The sequence below is a fragment of the Eriocheir sinensis genome, chromosome 49 (genome assembly GCF_024679095.1).
Source record: "Eriocheir sinensis breed Jianghai 21 chromosome 49, ASM2467909v1, whole genome shotgun sequence".
NCBI lineage: Eukaryota > Metazoa > Arthropoda > Malacostraca > Decapoda > Varunidae > Eriocheir > Eriocheir sinensis.
This window is the reverse complement of record NC_066557.1, coordinates 12,352,362-12,379,773: the sequence shown is the minus strand read 5'-3', so window position 1 is coordinate 12,379,773 and position 27,412 is coordinate 12,352,362. Positions and strand designations below refer to the sequence as shown.

The 27,412-nt window shown below is 44.3% G+C and overlaps 1 protein-coding gene across 2 annotated transcripts; it reads right to left on the bottom strand.

The window, feature by feature from the left end:
• Positions 1 to 732: 732 nt before the first annotated feature.
• Positions 733 to 24,899, bottom strand: LOC126981961 (THO complex subunit 2-like). 2 transcript variants are annotated; one of them, XM_050833680.1, is made up of 27 exons: positions 24,780 to 24,899; positions 22,964 to 23,037; positions 22,268 to 22,359; positions 21,748 to 21,986; positions 20,780 to 20,913; positions 19,858 to 20,114; positions 19,034 to 19,252; positions 17,827 to 17,954; positions 17,369 to 17,567; positions 16,847 to 17,004; positions 15,810 to 15,996; positions 15,226 to 15,370; positions 14,512 to 14,714; positions 13,874 to 14,092; positions 13,124 to 13,288; positions 12,639 to 12,779; positions 12,074 to 12,187; positions 11,317 to 11,442; positions 10,564 to 10,691; positions 9,403 to 9,466; positions 8,423 to 8,674; positions 7,616 to 7,747; positions 6,936 to 7,202; positions 6,180 to 6,256; positions 5,235 to 5,403; positions 4,628 to 4,784; positions 733 to 4,103 (listed from the first exon to the last, which is right to left on the bottom strand). In XM_050833680.1, the coding sequence occupies exons 1-27, from the start codon at positions 24,851 to 24,853 to the stop codon at positions 4,030 to 4,032; spliced, it is 4,194 nt and encodes a 1,397-aa protein (XP_050689637.1). In that variant the 5' UTR covers positions 24,854 to 24,899; the 3' UTR covers positions 733 to 4,029. The 2 variants fall into 2 exon arrangements, with proteins under 2 accessions (XP_050689637.1, XP_050689638.1); XM_050833681.1 differs by having other exon boundaries at positions 11,317 to 11,439.
• Positions 24,900 to 27,412: the final 2,513 nt, after the last annotated feature.

Genomic DNA, 27,412 nt, shown 5'->3' with positions numbered 1-27,412 from the left:
AAAATAAAGTCTTCCCCCTTCTCATTACGACACCAAAGTAGTCTTGTGTAAGTATTCAAAGTGTAATTATTCAAAGAGGAGATTGTGTGTGTGCCTCTCCCCTCACCATCCTGGACACACAAGCAGTTCATCATTACACAATAAACTACAGGCAAAATAAAGTCTTCCCCCTTCTCATTACGACACCAAAGTAGTCTTGTGTAAGTATTAAAAAAGTAATTATTCAAAGAGATTGTGTGCATGCCTCTCCCCTCACCATCCTGGACACACAAGCAGTTCATGAATACACTACAAACCCCAGCAAAATAAATCTATCCCCCTTCTCATTACAATGCATAAGTAGTCTTGTATAAGTTTTAAAGACATTGTGTGTGTAGATCTTTTTCCCTGACAACCCTCAACACACACACTACACCATTGCACTGCAAACCCCAGCAAAATAAAGCTTTCCTAGTTCTCATTATGACACAATATTATATTCTTGTGTGTTTAGAGATTGTGTTTGTTGACCTTCTTCCCTCACAACCCTGAGCACACACAGAGGTCTCCAATACACTGCAAACCCCGACAAAATAAAGCTTTCCTGGTTCTCATTATGACACAGTATTATATTCTTGTGTGTTTAGAGATTGTGTTTGTTGACCTTCTTCCCTCACAACCCTGAGCACACACAGAGGTCTCCAATACACTGCAAACCCCGACAAAATAAAGCTTTCCTGGTTCTCATTATGACAGTATTATATTCTTGTGTGTTTAGAGATTGTGTTTGTTGACCTTCTTCCCTCACAACCCTGAGCACACACAGAGGTCTCCAATACACAGCAAACCCCGGCAAAATGAAGCCTTCCTCCTGCTCACTGGGTCACAATGTATGTACTATGAAAATGCTACCTCCTGGACGCCTGAGACCCTAGCTACTTCAATGCTCGTTATACATATTTGTACATGGTGTATTTGTATGTATAGAGGCTAAGAGTACAAACAGCCTATGTAGATTTGTACTGAATTTCATACATACATGCATACATACACATACTACATAACTCAAAATAAGGAGGGTACTAACTGGCCATTGTAAGTCCAGCATGTGATCAGACCATGGTGAAGGAGACACAAGAACGAACACACACACACACACACACACACACAGATACACGTTACATAGTGAAGTGTTTAGCTCGCTCGCCTCACAGCTGAGAGGTCACAGGTTTGATTCTCGGGATGAGCGGAGACGGTTGGGCAGCCTCCTTTCATCCGTGCCCCGTGTCCACCCGGCAGTGCATGGGTGCCGGGTGTCAGCAAGACGGTGTGTCGTGCCCCCAGGTGTGTGTGTGTGTGTGTATGTGTGTGTGTGTGTGTGTGTGTAAGTCATTCATATCCTTCCATGAATGTCTATCTATCTATCTATATACATACTTATTTCTCCATCTTCAATTATTATTATTATTATTATTATTATTATTACTATTATTATCATAATCTTTCCATGAACTCATTTCTTTGGTAATCCTTTTGCATTCAACTAATTCCTTTTCTCTTCTTTCAGTCTCGCCTAAAACCAAATACTGTTCTCTCTTTCTCTCTCCCACCTGAGCATGACACAACAATGCCACAAGTGTAACAATGATATCAATTGTCTGCATTTTCTAAGTCTCAATGGACTTTTTATGCTGTCCTTAAGCCTGGGTCTGAGGCCATGGTGGTCCCTCTCTCTCTCTCTCTCTGATTATGTGTGCGTGTAATTCACCACAGCCTGATCATGAGCTGGACTTGTCATTGCCAGCATGTACACTCCCGACAAGAGCAAGGCTCATTATAGTCGATCTCTGGGTACTGCCAGGACCTCCACACACCACACACATCCTGGTCCCCCTTGCTCAAGGGGGGACAGTAGCCACTTCTTGTCAACGGAAAAATCCCAGTCTGAGCAGGGTTTGAACCTCCGCCTGTCAGGCTGCAAAGCAGCACAAAGCTTTAACCACTCAGCTATCGGAGCAGTATGTGTAAGTGTGTGTGTGTGTAAATTTCCTTTCTGATTTTCTGTCTATTCTTATGATATTTCCCCATCTTCCTCTTCCTTTGCCTGCCTACATTTCTTTTCCTTCTATGTGTTTTCTCTTCTCTCCCTCATCCTTGCCCTAAGTTAATAATAATAATAATGCCCCAGCCAGGACTGGAGCCACAGGAGTGGTGCATGCATGCTTAAAAGTGAGAGGCCCGCCCTCTGTACAGCAGGGTGGCGGTGTGCACCACTCAGGTGCTTGGAGCTCTGGCTGGGTATAATTAATGTCTTTCTTTGGCTAATAATAATAAAAGTTATTAAAATAATGAAATAATAATAATGATATAAGAAAACTAACACATATACAACTGGACTACAATTATGTAAACACACACACACACACACACACACACTGCTCAAGTTTCTCTAATTCTAATTCTTATAATGTCATCCTAGTCTTGTGTGTGTGTGTGTGTGTGTGTGTGTGTGTGTGTGTGTGTGTGTGTGTGTGTGTGTGTGCACATCTTTAGAATACTTACAAGCCTTTTTATGACCTCTTACAAAACACAGACAAGCACATACACACAAACATTCTTAATTTTTCTTCATTCAGTTATTTGCTTTATGTAAGCTCACCTTGACACACACACACACACACAAAGCACTGCACTGTGAAAGGAATTAATGTGTGTTCGTGAGCATGTGTGTGTGTGTGTGTGTGTGTGTGTGTGTGTGTGTGTGTGTTTCAGGTACACATGCAAACTATTTACAAACATGATAACACCTGTCGTTTGTTTGCTTGTTTGTTTTTTCAGAGTTTTCAGGTACAGGAGTGTGGCAGGCGGCGTTTTGCTTCTTCTTGGCCATTGAAAACTTGCCGATACGTTTTTCTGTTTGTCCGAGCGAGTGCGTTCATCCACGTCCCTTGAGGCTGGGGTTGATGAGGGTGGTGAGGGGGTGAGGGTGGTGTGCTGAGGTTAGCCGAGAATATTAGGTGCTGAGGTTAGCCAAGAATATTAGAAGCCTGATTACTTTCCACAGTCCTGATTTTCTTTGTCTCTATCCCTCTCTCTCTCTCTGGTAATGTCTCACTTCTTCACAATCACTGGTAAACCTTTTCAATGTTATCATGATCTCACTGTCTCTGTTTCTCTCTCACAATCATTCTTCATATTTATCTCAGTAGTCTTTATCATATTCTCAGTCTCTCTCTAATTCCTTTCTTTCTCTCTCTCTTAATTCTCTGTTTTGCTTTTCCTTAATCTTTGTCTTTCTGTCTCTTGGCTTTATCCGTGTTCCTTACTTCTCTTTTGTCTTTCTGTCGCACTTTATAAAAATGTCTCTTAGTCTGTATTTCTGTTTTTCTCTCATCATTAACTGTCTCTTTTTATTGCACTGTTCCCTTTATTTCCATCACTGTGTCTTGTTCCTGTCTCATCTCTCTCTCTCGACAGCTTTCATTTCTCTGTACGACAAGTAAGTCTCCACGGGTGTATCAAAGTTTATACGCTGTGTCATACTTCTTTACTGTGCTCTATTTCTCTTTTACTTTATCTCTCAATTATTGCAGCTAATTTTTCATTGTCTCTTACTTCCGTGTGTATATCTCTCTTTCTCTCTGGCGAGCGGGCGGGCATGTTACAAGGTCGTCAGGGGAGCAGGGCGGGGCAGGGCGGCGGACTAGACGGGCGCAGAAAGGGGTCGGTTGGCGCTCGGTTGACGGTCAGTATCAATCATTCATGTTGGCGTTTAATCCTATCACCGGGAATCGACATTATGGTTGACCGGGCGACTTGCCGAGGTAGCAACGGACAGCACCAAGGAGCGGCCGACGACAGCAGCGGCAGTGGAAGGAGGCGAGGCGGAGGGGAAGACAGCAGCGCAGGAACTGTCATAGCCGGCACCAGCGATGGCAGGAATGGCATCCACGGCGGTTGACAGTGGACAACAAGATGGTCCCTCATGGGGGGGGTGTGGCCCTCTATCTCTCTCTCTCTCTCGCCTTAACACTAACACTGCAAATAACATTAGGGAGGGTCATCACCGTGGATGAGCCCCATACTGACCTTGGAACCATGATCTGTCTTGCGCCGTTTTGAACCTGCAAAGGAGAGGGACGGCCATAAGTGGGAGGCAAGTCACTGGATGAGCTGTACTATACATGTGCAGTATAGTAAGGTTTTCTGAAGCTACCCATGTGTGGTATTTGTGTGACCATATGGTGATAGAGTGGGTGTTTGTGTGGCGATATGGTGATGGTGTTTATGTGCTGATGTCATGATAGTAGGAATTTATCATGTATACTTAATGTAATGTTGTCTACAGGAGACGGGACACAACCCCCAATTAATACCTGATACCCATTCACTGCTGGGTGGACAGGGGCATAGGGTATCAGAAAAGCCACCCAAATTTTTCCACTCCGCCCGGGAATCGAACCCAGGCTCTCTCGGTTGTAAGCCGAGTGTGCTAACCACTGCTTGCATATGGGTGTTGGACAGGCTAAGAATGAGCTTGGGTAGAAATCCTGATGTTAGTTTACTTGTGAAATGAATAAAAGAGTGAAGACAAAAAGATATGAATAGGCATCTCAGTGTGTGTGTTGTCCATGATTGAGTGACTGACCTCTTGGCGATGCTTCTGGAGGGTCCATCTTGGTTGACGTGGAGGATGTGTTGGACGTGACGCTGCCCTCTCGCTCCCTGTCCCTCTCTCTCTCCCGCTCCCGCTCGCCGCGCTCCCTCTCGTCCCTCTCAGCCTCCTGGTACTCCTCCTCCTCTTGCTGCAGAAGAGAAGAGAGAAAAAGATGGTTAGTAATGATGCTTAATGTCGCTATGCATGGGAGATGAGGAAAGAGATCAAGAAAGAGATAAATTCAAGAGACAGCATGAGATGAAAGATAGATATAGATTAAAGATAACAGATAAACAGAAAAGAAAGAGAAGAAAGATAGACAAAGAATAGAAAAGATAGATTAGATAAGAGAGAACAAGAGATCAAAGAGATGGATGATAGATAGGTTAAAGAGAAAAACGATAGATAGAGATTAATGAAATAAGAGAAAGAGATTGAAAAGATAACTCAATAGTAAATTAGAGATATATTAATAATGATGTTTACTGCAATTATTCAAGGGAGATAAATTGATGAAGAAAATGAAAGTAAAATGAATTCCTATTACTTTCTCTCTCTCTCTCTCTCTCTCTCTCTCTCTCTCTCTCTCATTCCTTACCTTTATCTTCTTGGACTCTTTGGATCTCTTCCTCGGCTTCTCCTCTCTCTCCTCCTTCTCCTTCTTCTTCTCCTTCTCCTCCCTCTTCTTCTCATCCTGCCTCTTCCCCTCCCCCTCCTCTCCTCCTCCCTTCTTGTCGGACACCTCTCTCTTCTCTTTGGACGATTTACTGGAAAAAAAGAGAAAAACATTAAAATTGATAAATAATAAATAAATGGACAATTAAAAATAAGTTGCTGTTTAGGATAAGTCTTCAGCCTCTCTCTTAACCCCTTGACTGTGGATTTCCTACAAGACTCTCGTAAAAAACAAACAAGAAAAAACAAGACAAAAAACAATAGAAAGGTCTTATTAGCTACAGAAAGGAACAGATCTCAAGGGACTGGCCGAGGTAGGAAGGGACTCTCGTAAAAAACAAACAAGAAAAAACAAGACAAAAAACAATAGAAAGGTCTTATTAGCTACAGAAAGGAACAGATCACAAGGGATTGGGTGAGGTAGGAAGGGACTCTCGTAAAAACAAACAAAGAAGAAACAAAACAAAAACAATAGAAAGGTCTTATTAGCTACAGAAAGGAACAGATCACAAGGGACTGGCTGAGGTAGGAAGGGACTCTCGTAAAAAACAAACAAGGAAAAACAAGACAAAAAACAATAGAAAGGTCTTATTAGCTACAGAAAGGAACAGATCACAAGGGATTGGCTGAGGTAGGAAGGGACTCTCATTAATCTCGTACAAAATAAACAAAGAAGAAACAAAACAAAAACAATAGAAAGGTCTTATTGGCTATGGAAAGGTGTGTGTATTTACCTAGTTGTAATTTTATAGGGCCTGGGCTTACGCTCGTGTGGTCCCATCTCCGTATCTATAATTATCCAACTTTTCCTTTTGTGTGTGTGTGTGTGTGTGTGTGTGTGTGTGTGTGTGTGTGTGTGTCTCCTCACCTGGTGCTGTCTCCCTTCCTGGTATCCCTCTCCTCCTTCACCACCACATCACCATTGGCCACCTCCATTCTCTCCACCTGGTGATGAAAGGAAAAAGAGAATAGTACCATCATCACCACCCCCACCACCACTTGATATCACCACCATCACCATTAGAAGTATCAATATCACCACTTTTATCATATCATCAACACCATGTCATCACCAATTTAACTATCATCACCACCACCACCATTAATCATCTTGTCATCACCATTTTAACTATCATCATCATTAACTATCATCACCACCACCACCATTAATCATGTCATCACCATTTTAACTATCAACACCCCCATGTCATCACCAACACTTGACCTTCATCACTACTAACTATCACCTGTTATCTCCATCACCACCACCACCACCTCCAGACTACTTTCATCACCATGTCATCACCATCACCACCACAAAACCACTTCTTTCACCACCACTCTCATCACCAAATCACCACTACTATGAAAATTTTAATCATCACCACCACAAGACTACTTTCATCACCATGTCATCACCATCACCACCACAAAACCACTTCTTTCACCACCACTCTCATCACCATATCACCACCACAAGACTACTTTCATCACCATGTCATCACCATCACCACCACTAGACAACTTTTACTACCATATCACCACCAGTCATCACCATATCACCACCAATGTCATCACCACCACTTGGCATCATCACCATTTACTCACCACCACCAATACTCACCTCCTGCTTTACCACCACCTGCGGCTGACTCTCACTCGTCACCCCCATAGCTTTACTCTCCTTCTCACCACCACCAGTGCCGCCCCCGCCAGCACCCGGCACACTGTTAGGGGTGCCGTTGACCACCTTGGGGGCATGGTGGCGCTTGGAGACAATGTGGAATTCTGGTTCTTGTGGAAGGTTGGGTTTGATGGCCTTCAGACGCCCAGAGTAACTGTTGGCCAGCACGTAGAGGTCATTGCGACTGTTACGCTCCTGCACCTTGACCTGTGGGGGAGAGAAAGGACTGTTAACTGTGTGCTGGGTGTTGGAAAAAGACTGTTAGTCCCGTGACTGTGGATTTCCTACAAGAAGATATCACCAAGCTACAGGAGTGATGCAAAAAGTGGCTGCTACGATTCAATGAAGAAAAATGTAAAGTCCTGCACCTTGGGAGAGGATATCCAGCATACCAATACCACATGGGAAACACTCCACTATCCACCACAGAGGCAGAGAAAGACCTGGGATTATAATGTTACCAGGCTACCACTGAAAGCCAAATCCGTACCAATTGCAGCGGAAGGGATAACTGTGTGCTAGATGGAGGGAAGGCTGTAAATTGTGTGGGTATATTCTTACTGTAAATAGGGACACAGTGAGAGATACAACAGTACTGAACCAAGAGCAGCGACACCCACCTTCTCTATCCTCTTCTCAATGACACCGGCCAAGTTGATGATGGCCGGGAACCGCTGGATGATGCCCTGCAGGATGAGGATGGCGTTCCTGATCTGGATGTAGTCGCTGCTCTCCAGGCACGTGATGAGGGCCTGAGGGGGGAAAGCAGCAGTAGTAGTAGAAGTAACAGTAGTAGTAGTAGTAGTAGTGGTGGTGGTTGTGGTAGTAGTAGTAGTAGTAGTAGTAGTAGTAGTAGTAGTAGTAGAAGAATCCCTTACTTTTTGATTAGTTTATATTCCTGGATATGAAATTGTGAAGTGAAATGATTGCATAAAAGACTTGAGATTTAATTAATAGGGATCTGGACACACATATATTAAGTGACCTAAATCCCCCAATACGTAATGTCATTGAAGTTTTATGGACAGCACTGTATCTAAAATCATTATCTAAGTGAATATGAACACAAATTACCTCTACATATACATAAATAACTACTGTAATAGCATAAATATAGACTGAACAAATCGTAAAAGAAAGCAAAGATAATTAAAGAATGACCATCGAACGGGTGAAATATAAAACAAAACATCGTAAAACATGATAACAATAGTGGTAGTAGAAGTAGTAGTAGCAGTTGTAGCATAGTAGTAGTAGTAGTAGTAGTAGTAGTAGTAGTAGTAATAGCTTTGTGAAAGGATATGAGAAAATATACCGCTCACAACGCAACTCTAATAGATGGAGGCCCGTAGTAGTAGTAGTAAAAAAAAAAAAAAAAAAAAAAAAAAAGTAATAGTAGTAGTAGTAGTAGCAGCACCATGACCCACCTTGGTAATCTTGTAGTGCCACTTGTGGACCACGTGGCGATAGTTCTCGTAATCCACATAGTCATTTGCCTCCTGCCGCGACACCCTGTACTTGGTGACGAAGCCCGGGTAGGACGCACACTCACGCTCGTAGTTGGACTGCGAGGCGTGCCAGTGCATCACCGTCTCCAGCGTGCCCAGGAGGAAGCGAGCGTAGCGGTGCGCCTCCTGTTCCGTGCACGACGCCACGGTGTACGTAATGTCGCAGTACATCTGTCGTAGGGAAAGAGAGAGGAATTGTAAAGCCGATGACACAGTACAACACGTCCGTTAGCATCATAAAAACAAACATAACTTGTCCTCTTTAGATATTTTTATTTATTTATTTTAGTTTTTTTACAGCTAAGGAGACAGTTCAAGGGCGTAAAGAAAAATATATAAAAAAGAGCCCGCTACTCACTGCTCCTGAATAGATGAACACTCATTCCCTGTTTGCTGTTATTTTTTTCAAGATGTTGTTAGTGTGGGGAAGGAAACAGCTGGCCAGTATCATTTACTCTTAACGCCTCGTAATTAAAATGTTTGTTGTTAGTTTTTCCATGATGTCAAAAGTATGGAAAGACAAAGAGTGGCAGCATTGTTTACCCCATCCTAAATAACGCCTCTTAACCCGGTAGCAGCGACGGGCCAAATTTGTGGCTTTACCGTGTAGCAGCGACGGGCCAAATTTGTGGCTTTACCGTGCAGCAGCGACGGGCCAAATTTGTGCCATGATTTAAACCCCCCAAAATAGATGATACATAAACTGATCACAAATGCTTTGATATATATTATGAAATGGTTTGTGTGAGGGGTGATTTTTTTCTCATTTTTCTCGCTTGGGGGGACCATTAAGAAACATGATCCCTGCAGCTACTGGGTTAATCCTGATCACTATGCTGTAAATTATTATAAGGATGTTATTTATAAAGAGAGGTGAGAAGTGCTCTGACATCACTCACCCGGTCGTAGCAGATGAGCGTTGAGAAGTTTGGAGTCTTTAGGCTGTGCAGCATTTTGACGAACCTGAATAGGGGAAAAAAAACCCCTCAATGACACACCTGGTAAAGTTATTGCTTCCTACGTAATGAGACGACCAAATAAAATTACCTCTATCTTTGTTGATATTAATATGCATTGCTGGCTGTCATGTGTTTCAAGATACAAAGGTAATCTCCCCTACCAGCCCTACTGCTCCTATAACCTCCCCAACCACCTCTTCCCTCCCTACCAAACAGTCTTCCTTCTCCTCTATCATCCCCACTGTTCCTATAACCTCCCCAACCACCTCTTCCCTCCCTACCAAACAGTCTTCCTTCTCCTCTATCATCCCCACTGCTCCTCTAACCTCCCTAACCACCTCTTCCCTCCCTACCAAACAGTCTTCCTTCTCCTCTATCATCCCCACTGTTCCTATAACCTCCCTAACCACCTCTTCCCTCCCTACCAAACAGTCTTCCTTCTCCTCTATCATCCCCACTGCTCCTATAACCTCCCCAACTCATCTCCCCTCCCCACCAGTCTCCCTTCTCCTCCTCTATCATCCCCACTGCTCCTATAACCTCCCCAACTCATCTCCCCTCCCCACCAGTCTCCCTTCTCCTCCTCTATCATCCCCACTGCTCCTATAACCTCCCCAACTCATCTCCCCTCCCCACTAGTCTCCCTTCTCCTCCTCTATCATCCCCACTGCTCCTATAATCTCCCCAACTCATCTCCCCTCCCCACCAAAAAATCTCCCTTCTCCTCCCCTTACCATCCCCACTGTTCCTCTAACCTCCCCAACCACCTCTTTTTCCCTCCCCAACTCATCTACCCTCTCCACCAAACAATCTCCCTTCTCCTCCCCTATCATCCCCATGGTTCCTCCTCTCCCCAACTCATCTACCCTCTCCACCAAAATATCTCCCTTCTCCCCACTGCTCCTCTAACCTCCCCAACCACCTCTTCTCCCCTCCCCAACTCATCTACCCTCTCCTCCCCTATCATCCCCACTGCTCCTCTAACCTCCCAACCACCTCTAATCTCCCCTCCCCACCAAACAGTCTCCCTTCTCCCCAGCTCTCAAAACGACCTCATCTTCCCTCCTGAATAAGCAAACAGAACATAAATCTTCCCCTCACTTGGCGCAGTAGATGGCGTCGAGGGCGGTGAAGGTGCAGCGCGGGAAGAGGCACAGCTGGAGGAAGGCAGTCACGGTGTCGTTCTTGGGGGAGCGAGCGCCCCGTAGGGTGAACCAGCGGTCCTTCTCCTGCAGGGGCGGGGAGAGAGGGAGAGGGAGTGAGTGAAGGAGGGAGTGAGGGAGAGAGGGATGGGAAATATTACACACTGAGACACACGAGGATATATTATCATCATTATTATTATTGAGACCTAAGAAGGGGCATCATAGGAGATTAGAAAATGATATAGACCCAGAGTTCCCTTGATAAGCAGGCATGGAGATTAAAAACAAGAGACACAGTGAAGAAAGGAGAGAAGAAAAGGGAGACAAAGGAAGGAACACCAGATAGAGATGGTTGAACAAGACATAAAAAAAAAGTAAAAACAGCCAATGATGGCATGGAGGAGAATACAAGAATTTTACGACCCTATTATAGTCTGTTCACTTAAGTCTGACCCAAGCTGACAACATAAACCTAAGCCTGTTCGTAAGCACAGTGCAGATTAGCAGAAAGTGTTGCGTGAGATAAACACAAACAGAGGTTAAAGAAAACTCGCCAACCATAACAGTAGCCAATCAGCACTCAGCTTGCCAACACGCTTAGGTTTACGTTGTCAGCTTGGGTCGGACTTAAGTGAACAGACTATAGTGAACCAGTTTCTGCCATCCTCGCTGTCATCATCCTCAGCGGCCCCCCTGTGGTCCTGCTCACCTGCTGCAGCCTGGCAAGCACCCTGTCCACATGCTCCTTCTGCCGTTTCTCCTCCTCCTGCAGCTTCTCCTTCAGCGCCAGCAGTCTGTCGGTCTCCTTCTTACGCTTGTTGCCGGAGGACTGCTGCTGAGGGGAGGAGAGTCGAGGTGAGGGGAGGAGGGCCGGGGTGAGGGGATGAGGGGATGAGGGCCGGGGTGAAGGGAAGAGGGCCCAGAGTGAGGGGATGAGGGCCGGGGTGAGGGGAGGAGGGCCCGGAGTGAGGGGAGGAGGGCCAGGGTGAGGGGATGAGGGCCGGGGTGAGGGGAGGAGGGCCCAGGGTGAGGGGAGGAGGGCCAGGGTGAGGGGAGGAAGGCCAGGGTGAGGGGATGAGGGCCGGGGTGAGGGGAGGAGGGCCCGGGGTGAGGGGAGGAACAATGGTAGTGTTTTATATGTTTTTTTCACTTTACAAATATCTTTTCCACTTTACGCCTGACTTCTTGTACTTAACATTAATTTTCTATTCCACTGTATAATCCATTTCTTTTACTTTACAAATCATATCTTATCTACTTTATTATTTATTTCTTTTACTTTACAAACTATATCTTATCTACTTTATTTACCAGCTTCTTTTACTTTATAATGCATTTCTAACTTGACCCCTTATATTCATTTCATAATTTACTTAAGAAAATGTATATAAATGAACGGGGCTGCAAAACCTCACTTAACCTCCTGACCTAGCCTAACCTAAGCCAAGCCAGCGGCACACACTCACATTGGGGTCAATCTTCTTGATCTCCTTTTCGTACATGTGGTGCGGCACTTCCAGGTCGGACATGGTCAGCGTCCAGAAGGTGAGGAAGAACGAGGGGTCCATGTCCTCCCACACCTGACGAGGACACATAAACATAATAACACAAATATATCAGGAAGGAATAAATCTCTCTCCCTCCCCCACTCCTCTCCTTTCTCTCTCCCTCCCCCACTCCTCTCCTGTCTCTCTCCCTCCCCCTCTTTATTTTTCCCTCTCTTCCTCCCCCACTTCTCTCCCTTCTCTCTCCCCATCCTTATTTTTCCCTTTCTATCTTTTTCCCCATTCCCTCTCTCCCCCTCTATCTTTTTCCCCATCTCTTTTCCCCCCCTTCCCTCTCTCCCCTCCTCACCTTGATGCTGATTCTCTCTCTCTCTCTCCTTCCCCCAACTCCTCTCCCTTCTCTCTCTCTCCCCATCTCTTTCCCTCTCTTCCCTCTATCCCCCCCCCCCCTCACCTTGATGCTGATTCTCTCTCTCTCTCTCCCTCTCCCAACTCCTCTCCCTTCTCTTTCTCTCCCCCCCCTCACCTTGATGCTGAAGTGCGGCCTGATGCTGGTGACGATAGGCCCAAACACCTCGGCACAGGCCTCCAGGTAGCGCACTTTCTTCTGCTCAAGTGTCACCTTCTTCTCACCCTTGTCCTGTTTGCGCAGCTCGTCATACTTGGCCTGTAAAAGTAGTAGTAGTAGTAGTAGTAGTAGTAGTTGTATCTTGAGAAATTATAGGGGTGGTGGTAGTTATATAAAAATTCAGTGGTGGTAGTAGTTTTTGTAGTAGTAATATGAAAAAAAATTAGGGTAGTAGTAGTAGTAGTAGCAATGTAAAAATAAATATGGTAGTAGAAATAGTAGTAGTATCATGAAAAATAAGTAATAGTAATAATAATAATAATAATAATAATAATAATAGTGGTAGTCATAACATAAAAAAACATAACAAACTATCACTACTCTTTAATATCCATAAATAAATACAAATATAAACACTAAATACAAATTCTGTCCATACGTACGTTGAGCATGTTAATGAAGAGTGGGCGTGCCAGAAAGAATGCCACATCAGCCGACACGTGGCAGTCCGAGAGCAGGGTGCCGATGGGGGGCATGCGGCCGGACAGCTCGTCGATGGTCACCGCTTGGAACAGGTACGACCCAAACTGTACCATGGTGTCCTGGCACTGGGGGGGGGAGAAGAGGCACTGTTAGTAATGAGGTTATGGTACTGTGAGGTAGATAGGCACTGTTGTAAGGGTGTTTTGCCAAAGTATAGGAGAAAATGACACTGTTGGTAATGATTTTGTGGCACTGTTAGTAATGGTGGATTGGCACTGTGAAATGGGAAAAAATGGCATTTGTTTTTGTAATGTAGAATGGGAAAATTGGCACTATTGATAATGGTTTTGTGGCACTGTTGGTAATGGTGTTTTGGCACTGTGAAATGGGAAGAGAAAATGGCACTATTTATCAAGGTTTTGTGGCACTGTTGGTAATGGTGTTTTGGCACTATGAAATGGGAAGAGAAAATGGCACTATTTATCAGGGTTTTGTGGCACTGTTGGTAATGGTGTTTTGGCACTGTGAAATGGGAAGAGAAAATGGCACTATTTATCAAGGTTTTGTGGCACTGTGGAAGGGCAGAGGAGCTATTACTGTACATGGCACTGTGAAATGAGAGAATAACACGACTGATAATGTTTTTGTCCTTTTCTGAACAACCCCAAAGCTAACAAAGGCAAGGCCCCCCTCCCACCATGGGCACTCACCTGGTCATATAGTTTGCCGACCAGCTTGAGGTGCGGGGACTCGGTCTGGTTGTACACGACGGATGACCGCTGCTGGGCCGTGAGCAGCAGCAGCGGCACGGCCAGCTCGTGCTCCAGCAGGGCCTCCTTGAGCCGCACCGAGGAGCGCTTGGTGTTGCGCTCCTGCTGGTACTGACCTGCCTCGCGCCGCAGCAGCTCACCTCCACACATGGCGTCCAGCTGGGGGGGAGGAGAGGAGCATGAGAATGACCTTAGCTAACTTGACCTCACACACACACATCATTGTTTCGTTTAACGTCTAACACACACAAATAAATAAATAAACGCAATACATCAGCAACTTTACCTAACTTCACCTTACACACACACACACACACACACAATAAAAAATAAAATAAATAAATAATATAAAACACACACACACAAGAAAAAATATAAAAAATAAATAATATAAAATAAGTAAAATAAAACCTTACAAAAACCTTAGCTAACTAGACCTCACACCCACATACACAGATAAATATATAGATCAATGGATATAGAAGGACATAGATGTATAGCACAGTTAACAGACCTCGATAAACACATACACAGATATGCAGACACACAGACAGACAAACCCACACACCCACACATACCTGGTCTGGGGTCAGGTCCTCCAGTGTGTCCGTTCCGCCCATCTTCTGCACAATCTCCCGCATGATGAGCAGGTCGATGGACTTCTCGGCCTTGAGCTGGTTGGCCACGAACTGCAGGATGCCGCCCAGGTCTATCGGGTATTTCTTGTACACGGCGCCGCAGAAACTGGACAGCGACTGCAGCCACGTGGAGATGGCCATGGCTGGGAGGGGGAGACACACACATGGATATATATGCAAACTTATGGCTTTCTGGCAATATACGAACAGTGGTATTTAGTTAGTTTATTGGCAATACAGACACACACACATACACACAGACAATCTCTCTATCTATACATGTATGATATTTAGTTTGTTGACTATATAGAGCATGGATACACACACACACACACACACACACACACTCTCTCTCTCTCTCTCCTTATGCAAGTACATATATACCATACAACTACATAAACACACATACATAACATAGATAGAGATACACACACCCATACACACTGTCTCCCCACCTATACAAATACATATACACCATACAACTATGCAAACACACACACACACACTCTCTCTCTCTCTCTCCTTATGCAAGTACATATATACCATACAACTACATAAACACACATACATAACACAGATATAGATACACACACCCATACACACAGTCTCCCTACATATAAACACACACACACTCACACACACACAGGCACCCACCATCATTGGCTATCCTGTCCTTGTTCTCTGAGAGTATCTCCACGATGCAGTATCCCAGCATGTCGTAGGAGAGGGACGTGAGGTACTTGAAGCTGTCCACCACCGGCCCAATCAGGTTGTCGTACAGCTGGACTTGTATCAGGATCTGGGAAAGGATATCATTAGTATTGTTATTATAAGGGAACAGACAACAGTGGAAGATGTTCTAATGACAGTGCAGTGCAAGACATAGAGAAATGTAGTTTGTGCTGTAATGAGACTTTCTATCTACTGAACTATAAGTAACTATGTACGAGTAATGGGGGAAGATAATGAAGGAGCAAAATAATCAGTGTTCCAAATAGTAAAATTAAATAGCTCTTGCAGATAATGATAATAATAATAGTAATAATAATAAGAAAACTAAGAACAAAAAAACAAGAAAATGAAGAAAAAAAGATATCATTGTTCCAAATAGTAATTAAAACAACTACTGCAGATAATAATAATAAGAAGAAGAAAGACAAATAATAATAATAATAATAATAATAGTAATAATAATAATAATAATAATAATAATAAAGATAAGTCCGCCCATCACTCACGTATTGGAAGATGGGGCCGGGGTTGTTGTGCGTCAGCTTGCCAATGCCACGGCTGACGGGCTTGATGGTTTCCTTGGTGATGCGCATCATGATGAACTTGGCCTTCTTCAGCAGGGCCGTGCGCCGCCGTACCAGTGCAGGGTGTTGGTTGCACGTCTCATTCTTCCACCGCCCGTACAGCTTGTATCTGGGGGGCAGGGAGGCTTGGGTTACTCAAGGAATATATTACTTAACCCAGTAGCAGCGACAGGCCAAATTTGTGGCTTTACTGTTTAGCAGCGACGGGCCAAATTTGTGGCTTTACTGTGTAGCAGCGACGGGCCAAATTTGTGGCTTTACCATGTACCAGCGATGGGCCAAATTTGTGGCTTTACCATGTACCGGCGATGGGCCAAATTTGTGGCTTTACCGTGTACCAGCGATGGGCCAAATTTGTGGCTTTACCGTGTACCAGTGATGGGCCAAATTTGTGGCTTTACCGTATACCAGCGACGGGCCAAATTTGTGGCTTTACTGTGTACCAGCGACGGGCCAAATTTTTGCCATGATATAAACACCCCAAAACAAATGATGCATAAACTGATCACAAATGCGCTGATATATATTATGAAATGGTTTGTGCGAGTGATGATTTTTTCTCATTTTTCTCGCTTAGAGGGACCATTAAGAAACATGATCCCCGCAGCTACCGGGTTAAAAGGTCACTTGTTAAAAGAGTTGGTTATTTGAGGAATGTATTATCTGAAGTCGGTTATTTGAAGAATCTGTTTTTTAAAGTTGGTAAATCAAGGAAGCTATTAGTATGAAAAGTCAGTAAGTCAAGGAATCTATTACTTAAAGATAAAAGAATAGAGACAAGGTGATCCTCGTCATCAACTTGTATCTATAGGAGGCTTCGGCTAGTCAAGGAATCTATTATTTAAAGATATTATGGCAGGATGAGTAGCCAGAGGAAGGGGAAGGGTGGAGCAAGGGACAGAGTGCTAGTAAGGGTAAATAAATCAATGAATAAAATATCAGTGCCGGAGTGTAGTCACCTGTGCTGGTATGGGTATATTTTGAGCGTCTCCCAGATCTCCTCGGCCAGGCAGGGGTTGGCGTCCAGCATGGAGAGCGCCGGCAGCAGCACCTCATCCAGGACGTCCAAGAACTCGTAGTAGAAGTCGCCACGCATGCCATTGGAGCCAACCCGGATCTGTGGTGGTGATGAATTGTCAGGAGTCAGGGTAGCAAAATATCATCATCTTTGTATAGATAGAGAGACCGTGTGTGTGTGTGTGCGTGTGTGTGTGACAATAAGGTCAGTGAAGGTTCAGGAAGTGTGTGAACTTGGAGGATTAAAACATCTCAGCAATCTACTCAAGGTTAAGAAATATTCAACCTTCTTATGTGACCTTCAAGAACACCCTCATGGCAACACACTGGTCACATACATGTATCACATATATGTATCTTGTTCAATTTCATTGTTTTTTTGTATATGCCGCTGGGCAAATTAAAACTATTATTATTATTATCATGTCATCCCCCCTGCCTCCCCTAGCCCGCCCTGTGCTCACCTGCTTGAGGGCGTGTCGTGCAGCCCTCAGCACCTTGTACATGAGGCCTGGGTCATGGTAGAGGTGTGGGCCCAGCACGGACAGCATGGGGAACACGGTGCTGACCAGCTCGTTGTAGTTGGCGGCTGGCTGTGTGGCGCGGGGGTTGTCCAGCGGCTCAACCACTGTGCCCTGGAGACGCTTGGGGAGGTGGCACACTCTGGGGGAGGGATGGAAGGATGTTATACTGTTAATAGGAAAAGCTTTAATAGATGGCTTCAATGATGATGATAATTAAACATAACAACTACACAGCGTCATGAGTTCAGGTGACAGTGAGATAATTAAGAGAAATATATATTTAATAAGTTAATAATAATACCTTCCACAGATTGCTTCAATATTAAAAATAATAACGAATATAAGATGGACTGAAAACAGGACATGAGCTAACAAGACAGTGAGGTCTGTTTCCTTACCTCCTATATACGGGCTCAATGAGGGAGTGTATGAAGGTACAGAGAGCCTTGCTGACGGGTGGGCAGGACACCAGGTAGTAGTCTGGGAACCGCCGCGACACCTCCTGGAAGTGCTCCCAGTCCCCAACCTGCAGAAACAAGGGTGGAGAAAAGTGCCGTGGTGAGCATACTAAAGACAGATGGATGGCAGGAGCGTGTTTGGAGAGTGGAAAGATTGGGTTAGCTTTTGCCATGAATCGAGTTTGGAAAAATTGCTGGGAAGAGGAGGAAAGAAAGTTTTGTTTAGTCGGCGCAACATCTGTGGTCATATGCTGGAGAGACAGAAGGGGAAGGAATTAGAGGAGGAAGGAACAGATCCCAGGAGACAGGACACAACCCCCGATTAATACCTGGTACCCATTCACTGCTGGGTGGACAGGGGCGTATGGTATCGGAAAAGCCACCCTAATTTTTCCACTCCGCCCGGGAATCGAACCTGGGCTCTCTCGGTTGTGAGCTAAGTGTGCTAACCACTGCACCATGAAGCCCCCAGGGGAAGAGGAGGAAAAGAGGGTACAAACAGAGTAATGTATTTTGTTCTACTTCCATTAGGGGTGAGGAGACAGATTTGATAAAGGTCAACTTGAGGAACTTTTTGAGGTTGTGACTCAAATTCCTCCCCTCCTCCCCAATATATAACATTTCCGGGAACAAAAAAAAATCTGTTAAATCAATATTCTCTGACAAACTTTCCACATATTGCTTGGTTTAACCCGGTAGCAGCGACGGGCCAAATTTGTGCCATGATATAAACCCCCCAAAATAGATGATACATAATCTGATCACAAATGCTTTGATATATATTATGAAATGGTTTGTGTGAGGGGTGATTTTTTTTCATTTTTCTCACTTGGAGGGACCATTAAGAAACATGATCCCCGCTGCTACCGGGTTAAATCAATATTCTCTGACAAACTTTCCACATATTACTTGCTTTAAATGTCCTGCCACAAGAGTTTCCGCAAAAGCTTATACCTCCCACAAATTTCAGGGAATTTCCTATGAAGTGACAACATTGGCCTAGCAGTGCACCCAAGTACTTTACAAGAGAATTGATCATGTGAAGGAGATGGAGTTGAAGATACTTTTACCAACTCCAGCCAAAAGTAGGTGACTCGTTGACCCCTGACTTCCATGCAGCTTAGTTTAGTCAGACCTGGAGACCCACCTGCAGGAGGGCGATGCAGAGCTGAATCTTCTGGTTGTTGAGGTATTTTTCCGGGTTCCTCTGCTGCTCCAGCCGCTCCTTCTCCTCCTCCTCCTTCTCCTTCTCTTTCTCTTTGTCCTTGTCCTTGGTGGAGACAACGTTGATGAGCCGCGCCATCTCGTTGGCATCAAACTCCTCCTTCTGGTACTCCTCAATCATGGACGCATCATCGGGGGTCAGCTGCAATCACAGACAAAGCATATTATCATCATTATTATTATAAGAACATAAGGAGTCTGCAAGAGGCCGGTAATTACTGCAATCCATGAAAGGGCATGAAGGGAAAAGAAGATATTGATACAGATCCAAGCAGTCCCCTTGATGTGAAGACGAATATGAAAAATTAAAGAATACCATAAAAAGGGGGGACAAAGCCATAACTTATGTGTTTGGACTTTTGATTAAACTTTTCTATGCCACCAAGGAGAGAATTGTTTCAACATATACCTTTCCTCTCCGTTCCTTCCCTTCCCGGTCCCTCCCACACACCTCATATATATCTTTCCTTTTCTTTCTTTCCCTTCCCAGTCCCTTCCACAGCCCATGACTCACCCACACATGTCATATATACCTTTCCTTTTCTTTCTTTCCCTTCCCAATCCCTCCCACAGCCAGCGACTCACCCACACACCTCATATATATCTCTCCTTTTCTTTCTTTCCCTTCCAAGTCCCTTCCACAGCCCATGACTCATCCACTACATTCCTTCCTCCCTTCCACAGCCAGCAACTCACCCACACACCTACTACCCTTTCCTTCTTCTCCTCCAGTAGCCAGTGACTCACCCAGACATATATATCCTGGAGGAGCAGTATGCCGGCCTGCACCAGGAGGGCGATGGTGGTGTATATGCCCTGAGCCTCCTTGCCGCCACCCTCCCGCACACTGCCGTTCAGCTTAAAGCCCAGGATCTCGCTGATGGTGGCTGACTCACACGGGTACTGACTCAGCAGCCCCGTGTAGAACTGGTGCAGGTGTGGCCGGGACTCCAGCGACTCCAGGATGAGGTCCAGAACGCGATTTGGGTCCAAGTTGAAGCCACCTGGACGAGGGAAAGAGAGGGAGAGAAAATGAATGAGTGAATGACTATATAATGCCGTCACATCCCTCACAAAACTCTTATACACATCCTCACTGCTTCCTCCATCCCATCCTCTCCTATAGCTCATTTCCACTACCTATAATACCACAGCACATTATCATCATCATCATCATTTCATCGACGCCTGATCCTAGGAGCTCCCGCCAGGGGATGGCCACGGCAGAAGAGCTTCCAACTTTCTCTATTCAGACACTCCCTCCTTGCCTGCTCAAAGGACTTTTTTTAGAGTCTAATAATGTACTTTGAGCACATTATTAGACTAAAAAACGAGGTCACAAACTTACAAATAACGCACGAATTTTCACACACTTTCAACGTCCACAAAAACAGTTTACCAAGGCCACAAAGGAGATTAGTTGCCTTCCCATGAGTGTTTTTTCACAGTTATGGTGCAGAAGAATTATCAAACTAACACTAGGCTCATAAAACTACCCATCAAAACTCTTAACACAGCCTCTACCAAATGTATGTGTGTGTGTGTGTGTGTGTGTGTGTGTGTGTGTGTGTGTGTGTGTGTGTGTGTGTGTGTGTGTGTGTGTGTGTGTGTGTGTGTGTGTGTGAGCCCCGATATGTTTGAGAATATGCCCCTTAGTGTTCTGGCTTACCTATGAGGCTGCGGATAACTTGTATCATGGAGGACGGCGTGACGCGCTCTGTGACGTCCTGGTTGAGCTCCGTCACCAGTTTGGCGTACCCTTCTGTCTCCTCCCTCAGCAGGTTGAACTTTTGCTGCTTGTAACTGTGGCAGAAGGGAAGGGGAGGATTGTATTGACTTGTATATATTAACATTATTATAACAAATATTTCTGCTGCTTGTAACTGGAGAAGAAGGGAAGGGAAAGATTGTATTGACTTGTATATATTGACATTATTATAACAAATATTTCTGCTGGTTGTAACTGTGCCAGAAGGGAAAGGAAGGATTGTACCAACTTGTATATATTAACATTATTATAACAAATATTTCTGCTGCTTGTAACCGCAGGAGAAGGGAAGGGAAAGATTGAACTGGCTTGTATATATTAACATTATTATAACAAATACTTCTGCTGGTTGTAACTGTGGCAGAAGGGAAGGGAAAGATTGCACTGACTTATATATATTAACATTATTATAACACTTCTGCTGCTTGTAACTGAGCAGAGGGAAGGAAAGGCCTGAACTAACTTCACAACATAAAATAAATAAATAAAACTAAATAGGGCAGCAAAAACAATGCCTGACTTAACCCCTTGCCTGCAGATTTCCTACAAGAAGACCTCACCAAGCTACAGGAGTGTAACAAAAAGTGGCTGCTACAATTCAATGAAGAAAAATGTAAAGTCCTGCACCTTGGGAGGGGATATCCAGCATACCAATACCACCTGGGAAACACTCCACTATCCACCACAGAGGCAGAGAAAGACCTGGGATTATATGTTACCGGGCTACCAGTGAAGGCCAAATCCGTGCCAAATACAGGAGATGGGTTAACAGTCTCCTCAATGAGCAAACATGGAAAAAATAAATAAATAAAAGACATTGAGAGTAAAATAAGGATGAAAAATAAAAGAGGTGAAAATCGAAGACTCACAACAACTTTGTCTTGACTTTGATCTGCTTGGTGTGGAAGTTCTTCTTGTTCCTGACGATGCCGGCGTCCCCGAGCGTCTCAATCTCCAGGCGCTCCTTCAGAAGGCGGTCAGCATCTAGGGACTTGAGGAGACCCAGCAGGTGGTCTCTGTTGCGGGTCATGCGCTCCACCGCCGACGTCTCCAGGTCCAGCAGTGTTGCCACCTCCACCAGCTGGGAGGCCATATCAGGGTGCCAGTTCTAGGGAGGGAGAAGGGGAGGAAGATGAAGGAGAGGTGGGAGGAAGAGAGGGAGGGTGAGGGTAGGATGAAGGGAGGGAGAAAAGGAGGGAGGGAAACAAAAGTAAGATGGAGAGAGAGAGAGAGAGAGAGAGAGAGAGAGAGAGAGAGAGAGAGAGAGAGAGAGAGAGAATAATGATAGTAGTAGTAGTTAGTAGGACAAGAGGAAGGAATATTAGTGAAAGAAATATGAGACGGAAAGATAGATAAAGAGATAGAGATATAGATAGATAGAGTACTTACCACCATGTCTGTGAGCAGCGGCCTGGCATAGTCCCGGCGCAAGTGTCCGCGCACAACGGCACCGACCAGCTCATACAGCGCCCGGGACAAGTCTGTGGCAGGGGAAGAAATAAACATCAGCCGCTGATGAAATGAATAAGAACATGACGTGAATAAATAAATAAGAGTATCAAATTAAATAAAAGGAGTAGTGAGAGAAAAATAACTACTGAATGAATTAGAAGAAGGAAGTAAATATATAGATAACTAGGAGAATTGAACTAAATAAGGCAAAGAGAAAATAAAAGAACTATGAGAGAGAATGAAGAGAGAACTATGAGAAATAAATAATCAACACTTACTAAATGAATCAGAAAATGAGGTAAATTAATACTATATAACTAAGGTACGGTACTAAACTATATAAGGTGAATTGAAGTAAATAGCGAAGAAAAAGAACTATGAGAGATATAAATGATTACCACCAACTGATGAATAAGAAAATTAACTACAGCTAAATAAACACACACACACACACACACACATACAAGAGGTGGTGGAGGCGAGCAGTGTCCAACAAATGAAGGAGAGGTTGGATGAATGTAGATATGGAGATGGGACTATTAGAGCTTAACTTGGGCCCAGTAGACTACAAATAGGTAAATACACACACACACACACACACACACACACACACTCACACATACATACACACACCTTTGGTCTGGCCAGGTTTTGACAGGCCTGGGTTGTCGCCATCCTCCTTGAGCAGTTGTTTAAGTGTCTGCACCCTGAAAGAAAACAATAAAAGGGGAACATGTAAGTTACTGTCACCATCTTTGTCGCCAGTGAGGATAATGGCAAGTTAACCTGGTAGCAGCGACGGGCCAAATCTGTGGCTTTACCGTGTACCAGCGATGGGCCAAATTTTTGCCATGATATAAACCCCAAAAAATAGATGATGCATAAACTGATCACAAATGCGTTGATATATATTACGGTTTGCGTGAGTGATGATTTTTTCTCATTATTCTCGCTTAGAGGGGCCTTTAAGAAACATGATCCCCGCAACTACCGGTTAACTAAATGAAACCTAGCTTATCGTGAACTAAGTTAACTAAATGAGACATAACCTGACCTCTCCACTCCTAAAATGCAATATGGTAGACTGTGCTCATAAACTTTTGACATATTATATATTTCATTAATTTTCTGGAAGCTATTAGTGACCAAACTGCAATACATAATGTAAGTATTAACCTCATGCGAGATAGTAAGTATAGTTTGGGTCATATGCTACAGCAGTAACCATGGTGACTTGACTGACGGTTCACTCTGGCATGGCTCACAGGGAAAGGTCATCCAGGTAAGATCATCTCCGCCACACTGACCCTGGAGCTTGTGGTAAGAACCCATCACCCCGGGACACAGGGCAGGAGCGACATCCCGGTTGCCACAGTTTACCTTCCCCAGGTACCCATTCATCGACCAGCCCGATAGGGAGGATGAACAGCTGGGTGAGATGCACGCCAAATGCCCAGCTGGGGTTCAAACCTAGGCCCATGGATTGGTGGGTAGGCATGATAACCACAACACAAGTAACAAAAGTAAGTATGGGCTGGTTAGCGAGACAAACAGTGCTAATATTTGGTAATACTTAATATTCTTAGATATAGAAAAACACGAAAAATATTTAGTGGACCGCCAATTTTTCTTATCTTCTGAAGGTATTGAACTGTGGACAGAGGATCAACCTTATTTTTCATCCAGCACCAATATCTGTGAACAGGAAATTAAGTAAAATACAGTAATAATAATAATGAAAAAATTTCCTCTTCCTACACAGTCTGGTTCAAGGAATGTTGGGTTGGCATTTTTATGATGCTGATATTTAGTGAACCGCGGACTTTTCCATTGTTTGGTGGGTATCGAACTGTGGACTGAGGATTAAACTTATTATTACCCCAGAACCAACGGCCATGAGCGATAATTGAAGTAAAAAAACGGCAATAATAATGAAAGTTCTCCCTCTCACCCTACGAGAAATACTGGGTCGGCGTTTTTCTGATGCTAATATTTCGTGAACCGCCGACTTTTCTTATGTTCTGTGGGTATCGAAGTGTGGACAGAGGATTAAATTTATTATTACCCCAGAACCAACGGCTATGAGAGAGAAATAAAGTAAAAAACGGCAATAATAATGAAAGTTTTCCCTCTCACCCTACACGAGAAATACTGGGTCGGCGTTTTTATGATGCTGATATTTCGTGAACCGCCGACTTTTCTTATGTTCTGTGGGTATCGAAGTGTGTACAGAGGATTAACCTTTTTCTTACTCCAGCACCAACGACCACGAGTAAGAATTAATGTAAAAATCGGCAATAATAACAATTTTTCACCGTTGGCATCCCGCGGTCGGCATCTTCCCATCTCGCTCTTATTAACTTATTTGCTCCTCTCGTGGCGGATATTTAATGATTATTTCAACGTGGAGGATGGTGGAGCTCATGTCGTCTCCGTTTTGGATACTCACACCTCCGCCTTGCCCGATTTTTCCCAGTTCTTCCATGTGTCCTGCGTAAACAAGCCTCCCCCCGCCGCCGCCATCTTTGCCACCTAGCCCGATGATGACGATGATGATGTGCTGTCGAGGCACTCGAGGGGGTCAGCCTTTCCAATGGGTCCTCCTTTACATGTTGATGACCTCTCAGACTGTTTTAACTCAGCCCTTGTGTGTCAGTTTTCTACCACGGAGGATAAATTGTAACCCCTGGGGAGTGTTCTGTGAGCCGTGTAGTCCTGGGGGAGGATTGGAACATAGGGAAAATGGGGTTAAACTGGCGTATGGCAGAGGCTGAAGAATCATGCACTTCTACAATGTTCACAAATGATTGAACTCTTTATTTGAAAGTTTCCATAGTACTGTAGAATTACACTCAACTCTTCTGTTGTACTTCGGTCTGTAGTTTCATCTATAATGACATAGGTCAGCCAGCCCTCGCCGGACACCATGGCAGACCCCTCACTGGACTTCCACACGTGGGTCCCCTGCCGGCGCCCCCTCAGCTCCTGGCGCCGCTCCCAGGATATGTTATAGGCCATTACCGTCGTCTAGACATCCTGAACTCAAGCCTAAAACCTTTCAAAATCCTCCTAATGAACAATGGTCAAGGCTACATGTGTTACTGACTGACAATTTAAGGATTTAACCTGAAGAAAAGCTCTTCGTAATATAATAAGACTATCGGATCCTTTATCAACTTTTATTTTATACTTAGTGATTTGAAAGATTCTACAGTAGCTATTGCTTAGTTTCCATTATTATTTTTTCTCAGGTGTCGACGCTGCCTGACACACATCAGCAACTGTGTCGAGACTGCCCGGCCCCCCTCCGCAGTCCTGCCCAAGTCGCTGACGTTGGCACTTCCCTCGGCGCCAACACACCCTCATGAGTCAGCCTCCAGGGACCAGCGCCAACACACTTCCTTCAGCCTCCAGGACCAGCACCAACACACCTCCGAGAACCTCCAGGACCAAGCTTTCATCGCCTGAGTGTACTGTGAGGTGAGTGTGGGGATAAGGTCACTATATACTAGAATTATAGTCGTCCTCTGAGTGGCTCTGACCTCCTTGACACAGCAGCGGTGACGTAGTTATATGTGTAATAGGCCTACCCTCACAGCCTACCACTAACTCCCGGGAGGGTACTCTCTTTATTACTCCTAGCTGGGTACTCTCCATATTACTCCCGGTTACTCTCCAAGTCTCCATCACTCCCGGGTACTCTCCATCACTCCCGGGTACTCTATCACTCTCGGGCACTCCTCAACACCTGGGTACTCTCCATCACTCCCGGGCGGGTACTCTCCATATTACTCCCGGTACTCTCCATCACTCCCGGGTACTCCATAACTCACGGGTAGTCTCTCTCTCTCTCTCTCTCTCTCTCTCTCTCTCTCTCTCATTATTTTTTTTTTCGTATTTCTCTTTCATTAAACTATCATTATTTTCTCTCTTTTTCCGTCTTTCTCATTTTTTTCTCTTCTATTTTTTTTCTCTCTCTCTCTCTCTCTCTCTCTCTCTCTCTCTCCTCCACCTCTCCCTCGGGTCTCGTGCAAACAAACAGATCAATGAACATAAACTCTTCAAAGAATATTTAATAATCTTCTAAAAACTAGAGTTACAGAGTGTCAGAAATATAATGATAATAATAATAATAGATGTAATGTAGTATACGTATAGATTATAATGATTAATAATAAAATAGCATGTACGTATGTATGACTAATAAGTAAGTCAGTAAGTAAGTAAGAATGGTAATATAACTAACGGTGTCATGTGGAGAAGGAAAAATCTATATGGACCGTATTATTAAACATTTCGTCGCCCTCTTAAGAACACACATTTGACAAGGCTTTCAGAGGAGTTGTGGGGTAGTTTTTTTTATACCCTGCTGGTAGTCTGACCCTTCTTCTGTACCGTGAACTCTGCAAAACTCATTATAACTCGACTGATCTCATTTTTGACCTTTGGAAATGGTTGTCGTGAGGGGCGAAAGCGTCTAACAACATTATTAAGCATTTCCTCGCCCGAGAACACACATTTGACAAGGCTTTCCTAGGAGTTGTGTGGTAGTTTTTATACCCTGCTGGTAGTCTGACCCTTCTTCTGTACCATGAATCTCCCCCCAAAATCAATATAACCCGACTGATCTCCTTTTTCGGCCTTTGGAAATATGGATGAGAGGGCAGAAGCGTCTGACAACATTATTAATCACTGCGTCGCTCAAGAACACACATTTGACAAGGCTTTCAGAGGAGTTGTGGGCATCGTTGCCATATTGACTTACTCAGCACATTATATATCCTGATTTCCGACCTAAAACTTCCTCCTAACAAAAAATAAACGATATTCAGTCATTTTTCTCCATTAAACAGTTGATTAATATAGATGTTTTTGACGTTTCTAAAGCTGGTAAGATTACTGTATTAGGCTAGTCGAGGTTATATCGCACATCTGGGAACGCTGGTTGTAGGCCTTTCCCGGGGTAGTTTTTTCACCTTTCTGGCACTCTGACCATTCTTCTGTACCGTGAACCTCCCAAAACTCATTATAACCCGACTGATCTCCTTTTCGGCCTTTGTAAATAGTCTTTGTGAGGGGCGG